The 15,875-nt window shown below is 53.9% G+C and overlaps 1 protein-coding gene across 1 annotated transcript in view; it reads left to right on the top strand.

Moving 5' to 3' along the window:
• The first annotated feature begins 4,001 nt into the window (after positions 1-4,001).
• The window catches only part of LOC144944603 (tyrosine-protein kinase Src42A-like), a 39,002-nt gene continuing 27,128 nt past the window's right edge, over positions 4,002-15,875 (top strand). The window contains 2 exon segments of the mRNA XM_078872909.1: positions 4,002-4,773; positions 4,775-4,896. Of these exon segments, the coding sequence (XP_078729035.1) occupies positions 4,336-4,773; positions 4,775-4,896 (560 nt within the window). The 5' untranslated portion in view covers positions 4,002-4,335.

Raw genomic sequence — 15,875 nt, 5'->3', positions numbered from 1 at the left:
GTTTCTTTTGTTTCCTTGGCCATTATCAAATATACGACTGACGGGAGAAAACGCACATTTTATAATTGTTAATAAAATAATGGCAACATTGTGTGGGAAATCATTTGCACACATATCTTTTTCCATAAACCTCAATACATGCTGACTTTCTGAAAGTGAGCCTTGTGATTGAGCCTGAGGGTGCAATAAGGCCCTTCCTCTGGCACCTGGGGGCTGCGGTGTCTTGCCAGGGGGTGAGATTGCAAGGTGTTTGAAGGTAGAAAGTGTGTCTTGTGGTATATATGATACACAACCCCAAGGTGTGCTTGGCTTAGCCTTGCTGTGTCGTAACAGATACCTCTTTTCCACTGCACAAACCGAGCCGTTCCGGGTCCGTGCCAAGCTAGCCCGGCGTGACTCAGGAGGCGCCGGGTTTTTTCCACTGGAGAACCCGCACCGTGTCGCTGCATCGCACGCAGTGAACGAGTCGAGTATTGATTGACGCGGTGGCGAGATGTTAACTACCTCGCCTGGTGTACGCAAGGAGGTCGTGGTTTCGATCCCGACCTTGACGCCTGTATATTTGGAGTTTGCATGTTCTCCCCGTGGTGACGTGGATTTTTCTCCAGGAACTCCGGTTTTTCCTTCCACAGTTAGGAATATACGTTTAGAGTGTTTGGCTGCTCTCAATTTCCACATGATAAGCCACTACGTTGAGCTATCATTTGTGATAGCCAGGTCGCTTCTGAACAAAAGAGCTGTATAGTATAGCTTTGTGGGACTTACCTGATAAAATAAAAAAACCTTTTAGTTTTTAAGAAAATCTTTAATATTTGAGTATTATATATTTTTAAAAGGTGAACCAAGCTCCTGGTCCTGCTCGGACCTGAGCCAGACTCAGACGTCTCTTTGTCAGGCCAGAATTTTCACGGTTTAGTTCTGGCTCGGCTGGGCAAAGAGCCACTGGAGGCACAACCCATACTGTGAAGGGCCCTTACTGGCGCGGCTCGGATGTGATGATGGAAAAGGGGGGGGGGGTTAGAGACCCCAATTTCACGGGGTTTCGTTGCCTCGGAGCAAGTGGTGATAATATAATTACAAATAATATTTTCGACGAAAATTTGCAAACATCGTTCGTGTGGTTTTGTAGAATGTGACATTACCTTATCAAACATTACACGATATGCATTGTGTATATTCCATTTTTTGTCCGTTCGGGTAATTAATGTTTCGCCAGAGACCTGTACATAGTATTTTATACATTGTAATAAAAATAAGCCCTATATGCCTTGTAAAGAATGGGAGTGTTGTTACTTTGAATTGCCAAGTCCGAACTTCTCACGGCATCGTGCGCGCCCCCACACCACGCGCACGTCGACAGCAGCCCGCGTTGTTCCTCCCACGCCTGAGCGTGAAGTTCACTTGTCCGCCACGACAGTTTTTTTTCAGTTTCATATACAGTATTAGGTACAGCCCTGTGAGACATTCGGCTCTTGAATCGGGTGCAACCGCAACAAACAAAAAACAAAAACATGAATAAGAAAACATCTTAAAGTGACTATGTGCAAACAGAAATATCCAGGAAAAAACAGCAAAATCTTCCATAAAAAGCACCGTACACCCACGCTGTGTGCAAAAATCCCAGTGGGATGCAAGTCAAACAACCACAAGACAACTTAGATTAAGGCCATCAGTCTAACTCCGTACTACAACAACCAAACATGGCCAAACCAAAAAACTTTTCGAAATCACCAAAATAAAGCCATAAAAGCAATGTAACAGTGATCATAGGACTACGACACAAGCACGGAAATGCGCGCGGATTTCTGTAACGCATTGCAGCGCGCCCCTTTTAAACGTCGGAGGGGGGGAATATAATAATATTTAGAGAACGCATCCAAGTTAATGGCATAATTCAGACTGTTGGTAAAGCGGGTGGGCGTCGGCAAGGCACGTCGCTCGCAGGGACGGTGAGGAAGAAAGCGCCCGTGGCAGCCAAGGGACGGGACGCGTCCCACAGGACGTCACCTTGAGACGACGGAGCGATAAAATCAGCTCGTACTGCCGGCGCTGGGCGGATCGTTACATCACCGGAGTGCGACAGATGCGAGAGTGGGGAAACCATCCAGCAGTGGATGGATCGTGGCTGTTGATGATGGGTGACGTCCGCGAGGTGACATTATGGAGTGATGCCATCACATGCGTGCTCAAGGCTTGTGATGTCAGCCATGGGGGCTGAAAAAGTCTAACATTTTTCAGTGTATCGCCCAGTTTTGGTCAACCCTTTCATAAGTTTTGCCCGCTGGTCTGCAAGATAAATCTCTTAGTGCAACACCACACATCACACTCACACTCAATGTGTATTGGGGTTATTATAACGACCCTTGCCAGATGACGCAACACAGCCTGTGCAATATAACACGTTCAACCTTCTTTGGAAACCACCGTGTGAAAGAGTCGAAAGCCCCTCCAGCGAGTGAATGACTCTGCGTACAAAGTCCGAGCTGCTCAGGATGGTGCCTCCTTGTGTCCATGTTGTGGACTGTGGACATTTGTTTATTCGGGTGCCACGGTGGCGAGATGTTCACTGCCTCGCCTGGTATGCGTGAGTTCGACCCCGACCCTGACGCCTGCTGTGTATATTTGCAGTTTTCATGTTTCTCTCCGGGTCCTCCGGTTTTTACCTCCACATTTACAATCAACATAACGCGTTTAGAGTATTTGGCCGTTTATACATTTCCACACGCTGATGATAAATCACTTCGTTGAGCTATCATTTGTGATAGGTCGCTTCTGAAAAATAGACAGCTAGGGGGACCTAAACTGGTAAAAAAAAGATAGCTTTTTTAAAATCAAAGCTTATGGATTTTCAGCAAAACTCCCACACATCCTGTGCGATGCAAACTCCTCTCGCCTCGTGCAACGAGTTTGTCAATGGTCCCGTGATCTCGCGGGGGGGTGCGTCTGCTGCCCTGTCAGTGCGTTGCACAGGAACGCAGTCACGAATTGCGTGAAATATCCATGCCGTGGAAGGAGGTCGCACGGTCTCTCTCTCTCCAGAGTTGTAGGAGGCTGGAACAAAGCTGCCCGCTGTGCTTGAGCGATGGCGAATGATGTCACTCCCTGCAGCTCTTCACATTCCGTGGCCGCGCCACAACAAAGTCCCCCTGAGCGTTGCCCCCTTCTTGGTCTGTGCAGGCAGCCCCCTGAGTGGTCGGGGATCATTGGGGGGGGATGGTGGCTCGGAAAAAACTTAAACACGGATGATGCCCCCCCACACACACATGTAAATTAGGCCATAACACGTGGATTCTTTACCGATGCAGAATAGGGGGGACACAGAATATGCCGTCTGCGTTTTGACGTCGTTTTTCATCGAGGGATGTATGCCACCGGCTGGCGCGGTGTGCGGTCACGTGGGCACTGAATCATTGACCCGCTCCACCACCACCACCCCCCAACTTCACAGAAGCTAAAAATAGACACGCTAATCCGCATTCCGCTTATTCCGTGTGAGTTAACGGTATGCGTTACCTCCCTCGCAACACGGAGGTGAGTTACGGCAGTTGTAAAGCGCGTAGAAGGAACGGGAGAGGGATCGTGGAAGCACGATTTTTGTTTTAGTTTTAAATCTTACAACAGAGAAATTTGAGAAACGATGTCAACTATTTGACGCTAAACTTTGTTCACCAGCCGAGGGTGTGGCACGGTCCGACTGTCGGCTCCGGACGACTTGAAACGCGACAGGCGACTGAGTGCGCCAAGATGATAAAGAGAGGCTCGTGGAGGGGTGGTTGGGGGGGGTGGTGGTTGAGGGGGGTGGTGGTTGAGGGGGGGTGGTAATTAGGGGAGGGGTTGGGGGGGTGATTGGGGGGTGGTGGTTGAGGGGGGTGGTGGTTGAGGGGGGGGGGTGATTGGGGGGGGTGGTGGTTGAGGGGGGGGATTGGGGGTGGTAATTGGGGGAGGGGGGGGATTGGGGGTGGTAATTGGGGGAGGGGTTGAGGGGGTGATTGGGGGGGGGGGGTCCGCGTCTGGCCCGCGAAGCGCGCGGCCTCCCGGGGTCCCGGCGCTCAGCCCACAGCGGGGGCAGTGACCGCGGGGCGGAGCTCGCAGCAGCCGCCGCCTCCTCGTGCCGCCTCCTCTCGCCCGCTCGCTCGGCACCCAGGCAGGTGTCAGTCGCCTTCGTCTGACTCCACGCCGCAGCCACCCGCGTCTCCTCTCCCTCCACACGGGAGGGCAGCCTCTCTGCAGCCTCTCTGCTGCCTCTCACCCCTCGTCTCGCCGTCTCCTCGCACCAGCACCACCAACACCACCAGCAGCGGCAGCGCCATGAGGCGGTAGCCGCTGCGGGAGGCCATGGGGAGCCATCTGGGCAAGGCGGAGCGGGGCCGCGTGAGGCCGAGCGGGGAGATGGGCAAGGGGGGGTCCCCTCTACCGCCGCGCCTCCGCGGCTTCACGGGCGCCGCCGACCATGAGAGCCTCGCCCCGGCCACGGGGACCCTCGCCGCCTCGGCCGCAGAGACTCAGAGCCAGACTCGAACCGAGACCCCGGCGGCTCCCACCGAGAGCCAGGAGACCCCCACCGAGAGCCAGAAGGAGACCCCCCCCGGCGGCAGCCGAGCCCAGGGCCCGGCCGCGGAGACCCCGGGGGAGGCCGCCGCCGCGGAGACCCCCCCCAAGGTGTGGCCGCGCTTCGTGGCGCTGTTCGACTACGAGGCGAGGACGGAGAGCGACCTGAGCCTGGTGCGCGGGGACGAGCTCGAGGTGCTGGAGGAGGAGGAGGCCGAGGGGGGGGGCGCCCGCCACCCGTGGCTGGTGGCGGGCGAGGCGCCTGGCGCCGCTGCGCCCCGGGGAGTCCCGCGAGGGCTTCGCCCCCTCCACGTTCCTCGCGCCGGCGGCCAGCGAGCAGAGCGAGACGTGAGCCACGCGGGGGGGGGGGGACGGGGGGGGAGACACGGGGGGGGAGGGGGATACGGGGGGGGGGGAGACACGGGGGGGGAGGGGGATACGGGGGGGGGGACACGGGGGGGGAGGGGGATACGGGGGGGGGGAGACACGGGGGGGGGGACACGGGGGGGGGAGACACGGGGGGGGGAGGGGGATACGGGGGGGGGGACACGGGGGGGGGGGAGACACGGGGGGGGGGGGAGACACGGGGGGGGGGGACACGGGGGGGGGGGGGACACGGGGGGGGGGGGAGACACGGGGGGGGGACACGGGGGGGGGAGACACGGGGGGGGAGGGGGATACGGGGGGGGGGGACACGGGGGGGGAGGGGGACACGGGGGGGAGGGGGACACGGGGGGGGAGGGGGATACGGGGGGGGGGACACGGGGGGGGGGGGAGACACGGGGGGGGGGGGAGACACGGGGGGGGGGGACACGGGGGGGGGGGAGACACGGGGGGGGGACACGGGGGGGGGAGACACGGGGGGGGAGGGGGATACGGGGGGGGGGACACGGGGGGGGAGGGGGACACGGGGGGGAGGGGGACACGGGGGGGGAGGGGGATACGGGGGGGGGGGGGGACACGGGGGGGGGGGGACACGGGGGGGGGGGGGGACACGGGGACCCCCAGAGTTGGGACACCTGTGAGCAGGAAGTGATGGGAGCAGGGGGAGTTCCCGGGCTGTGTGAGTCAAGATGCCGAGTGATGGGGGTGCGGATGTGAGTGATGGGGGTGCGGATGTGAGTGATGGGGGTGTTGATGGGGGTGTGGATGGGGGTGATGGGGGTGGTGGTGGTGTGTATGTGAGTGATGGGGGCGTGGATGTGGGTGATGGGGGTGTTGATGTGAGTGATGGGGGTGTGGATGTGAGTGATGGGGGTGTGTGTGATGGGGGTGTGGGTCTGGGTGATGGGGGTGTGGATGTGGGTGATGGTGGTGTGGATGTGAGTGATGGTGGTGTGGATGTGAGTGATGGGGGTGTGGATGTGAGTGATGGTGGTGTGGATGTGAGTGATGGTGGTGTGGATGTGCGTGATGGTGGTGTGGATGTGAGTGATGGTGGTGTGGATGTGGGTGAATAGGGGAGTGTGGATGTGAGTGATGGGGGTGTGGGTCTGGGTGATGGGTGTGTGGATGTGGGTGATGGGGGTGTGGATGTGGGTGATGGGGGTGTGGATGTGGGTGATGGGGGTGTGGATGTGGGTGAATAGGGGAGTGTGGATGTGAGTAATGGGGGTGTGGATGTGAGTGATGGTGGTGTGGATGTGAGTGATGGGGGTGTGGATGTGAGTGATGGTGGTGTGGATGTGAGTGATGGTGGTGTGGATGTGAGTGATGATGGTGTGGCTGACCGCCGGCACCTGATTCCGATGTGCCGTCTTGCACAACATGACTCACGGGTGTCAGTCGCCGGCGTTATCGGTTCAAGTTGTGACTCGGCCAATGAGACAACGAATGTCGAAACGGGTCCAGAGGTTTATTTTGTAGCTGAAGTGATGCGTTTCCAGGAGGCCGTCTAGCTGATGGAACGTGTCAGAATACTTGTGTTTTATGTGGAGGGGCTGGGATGCGATGGAGGTGCACTGGCCGCTTAGTTATTTTTGCGTTTCGCTTAGAGCTGCTTGTCTAGGGTGCGGGTTGGCGAAGCCAGGGAGCATGTACGTGGGAGCTTAGAAGTGCAGTACAACAGCGGATGTTACTGCACTGCCCTCCACTGCCCACAACGCGGCCGCGGAGCGGTCTGTAGCGCCCGCTCTACGCACGGTGGGTGCCCATCCAAGTGCCCGCCACCATCGTCATCGTCGTCATCATCACTTGTTCCGCTCCTCCGCAGTGATGCTGCCAGACAAATTGGCACCAAATAGGTCTCCTGTCTCCAGCTCTGGGTCAGTGGCGTCACTGCGTCACTGCGGGGGGTGCGGGGGGGTGACACCATCAGAGGGAGTGACACCAAAATGACTGTCTATACAACTTTTGTGCAGTGTTTTAGCAGAAATTTATTATTTTTAATAATAAATATCCCTGTAGTTAGTTATAACAAAAACTTTTTTCGTAAGCCCAGCTTACATGTACTGTACGGGAGGACGTCCATGGGAGGTGACACCGTGAGTTACCGCACTGTGTGACACCAACCCGAGTGACGACACTGCTCTGGGTCATCATTTTTTTCGTGCTTTTAGTTTGCTGTCCTTCCCCCGCACCTCAGATAAGCACGGTTGGCTGCGTACAGCGCGAAAAAAGTTCAACATATACTCGTACATTTACCCGCTGCGCCGATCTACCTGGGTTTCTCTCTTCCCCTGCTCCCAATTGCTTCTACTTCTTTGCGCAGCGTCTCTAAGTAGGGGCCCTGTCCGCGCTCGTTGGTGTCTGAACCGCGCCCGTCTCGCGCGAGTTATTTTTCCACCGTTAACCATCTTTTTTTATTGTGCACATTTTTTTTCCATTCCTCTCCGGTGTCGAAACTCGTCACATCCTTCTCGGGCAACCCGTCTTAGTCATCCGAGCACTGTCCAAGCACAGCCCCGCTTGTTCTCCACACCTTGTTTCTCCACTCCCGACAAGATGGGGTGCATTCCAGGTATACGCGGCGGTGGTGGATATGTCCTCGACCCCCCCCCCGCCGGCAGGGAGAGGGCCCGGTGGTGGCCGCGTCTTGCCCACGCGTCCACCGCTCGCTCCGTTTGTTTGCGATCAGGCAAGAGCGAGGCAGCTCGGAGAGCGGTACTTTAAGTGTTTGCAAACATTTCTCGGCGTCATATTCACGGAATGGACCCCGATGTCTTTTTTTGTGGTGATTTTTGTTCATTATTTTTTGTTCACCGCCAGCAAAAATTGGCAAAAGGCTCGAGTCAGCGGTTTTAAAACCCACCCAGTGCGTCGCGCCCAACCCCCCGGGTGAGGGGGGAGGGAGTGGAGGCCGTTCCGGGGAGTCACAGAGGATGCGGGCGTGGATGCCGTGCAGGAGAAAAATTCCAAATGTGAGCGGGGGGGGGGAACGGGTCAGCGCCGTGATGCACGGCAAAAACACGGACGCATCATGAAGCCGATGCCTGGCGAACACCGCGTCTTCTAAGAGGCATGGACACGCGAGCTATCTCTCTGTGTTAGTATTGGGGGCCCTTAGTAACCCACTTGGGGTGGAGACGTGAGGGCCGGTGGTGAGGGTTGGCGTGGGGCCACCGTACACAAAGATCGTTGGGAACCACAGAGTTTAGGTGGGGGAGCCACCAAGGGTGTGCGTCACGCGTCCCGTGGGGCTCATCCTGCACCGCGAGCGGTGGCTGTGGGCTGGGTGCAGGAATCGGCGGGGGGAATTAAAAATGTTGTATTCGCGATTCACGAGTTGTGTTATAGACGAGTGGCGATGGGGATCGTACGTCGGCACGGCCGCCCGCCCTGCTCAGTCGACGCGTGGCGAGGCTGTTGACTCCCTCGCCTGGTATACAGGAGGTCGTGGGTTTGATCCCAACCCTTCGATGCCTGCTGTATATTTCGAGTTTGCGTCTCTCTCTTGTGGATTTTTCTCCGGCTCCTTCGGTTTGTCCCTCCACATTTAGAAATGTGTGTTTAGAGTATTTGGCTGCTATACATCTCCACATTATAAGCCACTTTTGTTGGCCTATCATGTATGATAACGAGTTCACTTCTGAAAAATAGCTATTTAGCTCAGTAGGCCTTACCTGGTAAAATAAACATAGTTTAGCATGGTCGGTTCTTTCTGCCTCCAGCAACCCCATACGCACTGCGCCTCCACCGAATTCTAAGTCGCCACTGTGGTAAGCGCACTGCCCAGGGTACGCGTGGCTCAGCCTCGCGTCGTCGTCCCTCTGGGGTTTGTGGACTGAGTGCCACTTTGTGAACAGTCGGCAGTGCTCGTCCCACATCACTCGGGCCGGGCCCCCACCCCCGCCAGAGTGATGAGGACCACAAACAGATATGAGCCTTTGATAAGGAACATCCCCACATGCATGCCAACTAGAACCTACTGCATTTGAGCAACCTCTGGCTGCGGTTCCCGGAAGAGACGGGGCGGGGGGCGGTTAAATATCCAACCAAATGTTCGTGAATGGACGGTTTAAAGAACCTTCAGAGGAGTCGGGCCCCCTACGCAAATAGACTCGGCTTCCTGGTGCATGTGAAGTACCGTTGATGACTCTTGGACACCGTTGGTGAGGCACGCGTATTTATTCCGTACAAGTAGTCACAACTGTGGACATACAATACTAGAGGGGGTATCGGCCCCCTCACCCGGCTAGCTGGGAATACACTGCTAGCTATCTCTGACCTACCTCCTAGTCCTCCACTAACGGGCTAGGGGAGGCTGTCTGGCCCGACACTGGTAAGTCGGGCTACGGTACCCGGAGTCCCAGAGCACTAGCTCTGGTTCTCGGGACCACGCCGCTGGCTCGGTCCTGCGCGGCCCTGACAAGGGCGGCGTCCCAGGGGAGTCCAGGGCTCTAGCTAGACGATCTTCGGTCTTCACTGGTTTAGCTTTAACATTCTGCCCCGAGCCCTCTGACACATCCCCCTTTATACTCAACCCCCGCTGAGGGGTGGGGCCCCGGGCTGCCTGGTGCGGACGTCGTTGAGAGCACCCCCCCGTGCACTCACGTAGCCCCGCCCACTGTGTTTGTTTCCCATAAGCTGCCATGCATAACGGCTCTCTCTCTAACACCCCTACACATGCGTGCATTAGGCAACGAGTGCATGCGTTTCAATGGGGAATTGTTTGCGCGTTATTGTGAATGCCTCTCGTGCAGTTGGGGACATGAATGCGGCAGCCCATGGCAACAAGCTGAGGTACAGCCACTTTTCATTTAACAATCGAAACGTTTATGCTGCAGAACAGCAAAGCAACAGGCGATCGGCAAACATATCAGCCCCGTCCCGACTTCACCGGCTTACTATGGGGTTGAGAGTGGAGTTAAGGATTCTCCTTCTGACTTGTAAGGCTCTCAAAAGCAGACAACCGAGTTATCTCAGATTCATCGACCCTGTACGTGTGGCTCCTCCACACTCTGAATGACGGTGCCCCTCCACGCTCTGTGCTCTCTGCTGCTGTGCCGCTTTGGAGCAAGCGCCCAGGGGGTGTTCGGAGATTGGGAGGCAGCGGCGGTGTTGGTAACCACCGCCTGTCAACTCGCGTTTACTTTCTCACGCTTTCACTTCCCTGAACTGGCTTCTATTTGTCTTCTTCATTAGTTGCCTCTCCCTTGGCCTATCAGATGACGTTTGTGTTATGTTCAGCGCCTTCGGTAACATGTAATATATTACATGTAAGATATAACATGATTATTATAGTCTGAAACGTCTGCAATTCCACCACCGTTGGTTGTGTGTTGGACTTAAGTAGGCACAGAGCCCATCAAGGGTGAAGGCCTCAGTGTCCCATCCAAACTAAGGAATACCGACGTCCCGCGTGCCAGTGCATGGACGTCCAGTGCTTGGGTGGGGGTGATGTGGGAGTGCGGATGGCCAATTGAGTCGAGAGTCGTCAAATATTACGTTTTTATTCTCCCCTAGATCGATCCCGAGTGTGCGAAAGCAAGTCTGAGCATATCCTACCGCACACTCCTACGAGTCCAGTCCAACGCGGATGCGCACTCATCGCACGCCGTAAGCTCTTTGGGACGCAACGGCGTTTGAAGTCGCTTGCAAAAACTGGCTCGGGCTCGGCGATGGATCCCCGAACATGAGCCGGTGACTCCTTCCGGGCCTTCTGACCGGAGACCGCGACACTCTCGAAACCGAAGCGACCATGCGGAGCCCTTGGAGCAGCGCAACATCTCTGTCTTGGAGAATGGCCCACAGAAGCGGAGATCGCAGAGCTTCCTCAGAACCCCTTCGGAGTGTCCTCTCTGAACGAGAGTGAGGCTTGTGACGTGACAGTCAAACTGATAGGTTAATTCTCAAAGATGGAATTTAGCCAAATGCAATGCACAAACAAATTGAACGTGATGGGTTTTTTTTTCCTGCAGTCATTCGTTAACGGCATGTGGCTGAAACCTGGATTCGAATCCAGGTCCTTAGTGGTGCCAGCTCAGCACTCTGACCTCCGAGCCACGCGACCACCTCCAGAGTTGCTCGTAAGCGTTGTGCAAGCACAGCCCTTGCGTCAATCCACTGCTGGATGAGGGCCTCCCCAAGCCATGCAGGGTTGTGGGAGTTGTTTAACTGTACTTAAACTCATTGGTCAGTGCGGGGTATGGGAAGGCAGGGAGCAAAGACGTTGAATAATAGTACAATACAACAATCGATGTTGCTGCATTACCCCCTGCACTGACATGGCTCCTCAGCGCCGATGGGATAACGTAATTAAAACGTTATTACGTGATCCCATCTGTGAAGGATGTGATCCCTGACATGCAATACCCCGGCGTCTACAAACTAAGCTGTGTCTGCGGCAGTAGTTACGTTGGGGAAACTAAGCAACATGTCTCGGACTATGTTCGTGAACACAAGACAGACTGACACACGGTAGGACCAATACCTCGGCTGTGGCTGATCATTGTTTTAATGCGGTAGGCTCACACGAAATTGATTTCTCTAAGACGAAGCCACTTTGCAAACCCACTGGCTATCAACAAATATTCGTTCATGAAGCCATCCATATATACAGACATAGACACAATTTCAACCGATCACTGTAAAGACGTTATCAACCAGTTTGTCATAACTGGCTGTAATGTTTCCATTTTAGACCTGGCAGCCCTTTATTGGTGGAAGTCCACCACCGGGACCATCACTGCCCACTACTACCATCACCACTAGCAGTAGCCCTTGATTCGTGGAAGCTCACCACCAGTGCCGTCGTGGCCCTCTACGAGTACCATCACCTCCAGCAGCAACCTCCACCATCAACATTGTGAGTGTGTAAAGCGAGGTGCAATGATTACTTGGCAGCCCTTTAATTTATGGAAACCCACCACCAGAGCCGTTGTCACCCTCTACGAGTACCATCACTGACATTAACATCAGCTGCCCCGCCCATGCTGCTGACACTTGGGCTATGCCCATTTCAAACCTTTATGAACAGTTTGGCTTTAGAGGCTAACCCCTTTTCCTGATGACGACCGCTTGTGTTGCAATCGAAATGTCGTAGTTTTTGTTATTTTCTTTTAACCTATCTACATAACTTTACCGAAAGACCCAAATAATATAAATAAATAGCTTTTATTTTACCAGGTAAGGCCCATTGAGCTATACAGCTCTTTTTCAGACGCTACCTGGCTATCACAAATTATAGCTCAATAAAGTGGCTTATCGTGTGGAAATTTACAGCAGCCAAATACCGTAAACGCATGTTGCTTCTAAATGTGGAGGGAAAAACTGGAGGACCCGGAGAAAAATCCACACGACTGCAGCCAGAGAGACACGCAAACTCCAAATATACAACAGGCATCGGTGTCGGGATCAAACCTACAACCTCCTGTATACCGGACAAGGTAGTTAACATCTCCTAGCCACCGTGGCACCCAAATGGCTCACCAATCAAACACTACCCAGGCTCAAAAATCCTGCTTAGCTCCCAAGATCTAAGACGAGATTGTGGACGAATTGTGGGAGGTGGGCGATTTGTCTCCCCCTGGGCTAATTCGCTTCTGCACTCGGGCTCGAGTGACATCCACCTCTGGTGCCTCGCGATGGGACCCGACTTCACGATGCCATTGGCCACCAAAAAAAACGGGGAAATGTTTCACCCACCACCCCGCGACAACCTGCAAAGCCCCCCCGCGAGGCTCCCGTCACAGTGGCGCGGCCCTGCCAACGTCAACTCGTCGCTGACGGATAAGGGGGTGGTGGGGTTTATGCCTCCCGCTGAATTTTGGCTGCTGACAACAAGAGAGAAAAAATGTGATTTTGGCAGGCAGCAAGTCTTAAAACATAAACCAGGCCCCAGATGTCTTCCAAAACCGCAGAGCCTTTGGAGAGGGGCGCCGCCGTGTTGATGTAAGCACCGTCGCGCTGTACAGTGCGCCGAGAGTAAAATATACGCTGTGGGGGGGGGGTGGTGACTTACGGCACTAAAACTTCGAGCTTCATGAGACTGCTCGACCTCTTGTTTTTTACGACGGACCGTGCAGCCGCGTGGATCGCGTCTGCGTTTTCGCAATGCCACCCCCCCCCGGGATGCGAGCCGCGTCGATTCTGGGACACGTTCGCTGTTGCTATTTAACCAAACACAAGTCCAAACACAAGTCCAAACGCCAAATGTTTAAAGATTGCTGGACACAACGAGAAAGATGCAGAAGAGAGAGAGAATTAATAAGAGCCATGCTCTAATGCACGAGCTCTCTTTTTCTCTTCGTCTTGTACGAATGCAATTCGATGTCTTAAGTTCGGACTCTGGTTGATGGCTTCGTCGGAGAGTAAATGCATTCCACGTGGTCCCCCTCCTGCTCTCGTACGGCTGATGATGCTATAGATGCAGAGCAGCAAACTACAATTTCACATTCAGGTGCGCAAGCCCAGATAACGACCGCGTCAGCAGCAGTGGCGGAAGAGTGTATCATCACCGCCGCGATGTCTCCTTCGTATTTGTAGATCGGGGCATCACATCATTGTACGTTGTGTACGGTCTGTTCTGGATGACAACATGGCGTGGGCTTGCTGTGGCCTCATGCTCCAAAGGGAGCGAAGAGGAGTAAGGTGTGCATCAGGTGGCCGCATCTGCTGCTGCCATGGCCAGTGGATGCGAGTTATAGTGGACCATGAGCAGCTTCGTGGAAGATGAAACCCAGCCAGGGATCTTCTGCGTTGGGTCTTTAACAACAAGGTGTTTGTGAGTTGTGTTTTGCCTTTTGGTGTCCTCTGGGCTGACACTGGTGGTGAGATGAGGCTCTAAAGAAGGCTGTCTCTGGTGTAGGCCAATCAGTTTCAAAGACACTGCATGTGTTATCAGAGCCACGTGTTTGTTTGTTTGCATGTTCCCCACAAGTACTCTGTGTGATTCATGCAGACACAATGCCTTACAAAAGATTTATATTTGGTGTTTGAACATCTTAACACCTGTTTTATTTGCCAGAAAGGGTGAAACCTATTATTTTTCATATTTTGAACTCCATTCAGCTCCTGAGAATAAACAAAGGGGGCGCTGGAGTTAACTACTGTCAAGAGTTCTGCTCGGGTTGAACCACAGCGCTGCTGAAATTATTCACTCCCAAGAGGGTATTGTGGCTGATGGGATTTGTCAAAAATAAAATGTATTTTTACGTGGAGGAATAGATGTTTGTAGGAGGTGGTATTTAATGTAATAAACAAAAGTAATTACTGGTGAAACGTCATGGTACTGGAATTGTGAATGTCGTGGGTTTACTCTCCAACACACACCGGTGTGCTGAACGAGTGACTGATTGGCATGTTTTGTTTACGCGACAAACCTTACTAATTGGCTGTGTCGGGTGGTGGTAGATTTAAGGACACATTTATATTTACGGTATTGTCTGCATATTTATGTTGTAGATGAGCATATTGTAACCATTATCTTTCCACTACTGGGCAAAAGTGCCCTTTGTTCTCCACATGCGTAGTCTGCCTCCCAATAAGTTCACTTGATCGGAGTGATTCCATGCAAGGACGTTTCGCTGCATGTCTTAAGACTTTTTTTAATTTAATATCCAGTACAGTTTCGTTATTTTCCCCCCTCCCTGTTGACCTCAATGCCTGGCTCCCGCGTATCGTCAGAACGCTTCCACTGTGTCAGGCCGATCACTTTTCTGATTTAGTTTATGTTATTTCAACGCATCGCGGAGGGGGGAGGGTTCCATATTTTCAACGCGTACGTTGGTGCCGGGGATTCCGACCGGCGTTCCCGCGTTAGCCGACGCCGTGTGGTCAGGTTAAACCTGTAAAGTTCCGTGATGTCTGCGGATGTCTTCCTCTTCCCTGGGGGGGACGTTACAAGCGGGGAGGAGGAGGTAGTCTACCTCCAAGGTGTACCTCTGACATGGGAAAGGGGATTGGTGGTGGAGGAGGACGAGGGGGATGGGGATGATTATGGGAAGAGGGAGGAGGAGCGGGGGGGAAGGCCAATCACGTAAAAAAACGCCCGTGCCAATATTGAAATCTTTCGTAGAAAAAAACCCGCGATCATTGTTTGTTGTGGTGCCGAATTCCTCGCCGGGAAATGCGAGGTGTGACCGTGTTGGAGGTGTTTCACTCAAACGCAGCGAGGGTTACCCCCTGAGCAGGGAATTTATGCCGCACTTGGATGCAGAGTTGCGATAAGTTCCTCGGGCCAAAAACCGTAACCGTAATGTTCCATTCCAGATGGCTGTCTTTGGTCAGGCCGCCAAACATCCATTGCCAGGCTTCTATGTGAAAGTCACAAAACGTTACCATTAACTTAGGCCTCATAAAACTAAGGGCCCTTTGAAGGTTGTAGCTCAACATTACGAGTACCCGAGCAGGTGAAGTCTTCTGAGGGAAACTAAACTATAAAATACTCTTTGGGTCTTTCGGTAAAGTCACGTAGATAGAAAAATAATAAAAATCACGATGTTTCGGTCGCAACACAAGCAATCGTCTTCAGGTGAATAAATACAGCAGGCGAACTGCTGAGGCAGGAGAAATATAGCGGGAGAGCTGCTGCAGCAAGAGGTTATATAGGTTTGAGATGGGCGCAACCCAAGGGTAAGTGGGCGGGGCTAGAGATGGAATTTGCATGTAAATTTAAGATCGGAGAGCCTGATAAACCTCACGACTACGGTGCTGAAGAGGCGGCCATTGTATTGCTAGAGATTAAACTACAACACTAAACTATTTTTATTTTACCAGGTAAGGCACACTCAGCTCTTTTTCAGAAGCGCGTCCTGGCCACAAATGATATACAGCAGGCGTCAGGATCGGGATCGAACTCACGACCTCCTTCATAACAGGCGAGGTAGTTAACATCTTGCCAACGTGGCGCCCCCCTTACTTTCCTTAGCAGTCGGTGTAAGGCCTCT

Source organism: Lampetra fluviatilis, chromosome 2, assembly GCF_964198595.1.
Source record: "Lampetra fluviatilis chromosome 2, kcLamFluv1.1, whole genome shotgun sequence".
NCBI classification, from domain to species: domain Eukaryota; kingdom Metazoa; phylum Chordata; class Hyperoartia; order Petromyzontiformes; family Petromyzontidae; genus Lampetra; species Lampetra fluviatilis.
The sequence above is the reverse complement of the archived record's forward strand: the minus strand, read 5'-3'. Positions and strand labels throughout refer to the sequence as shown.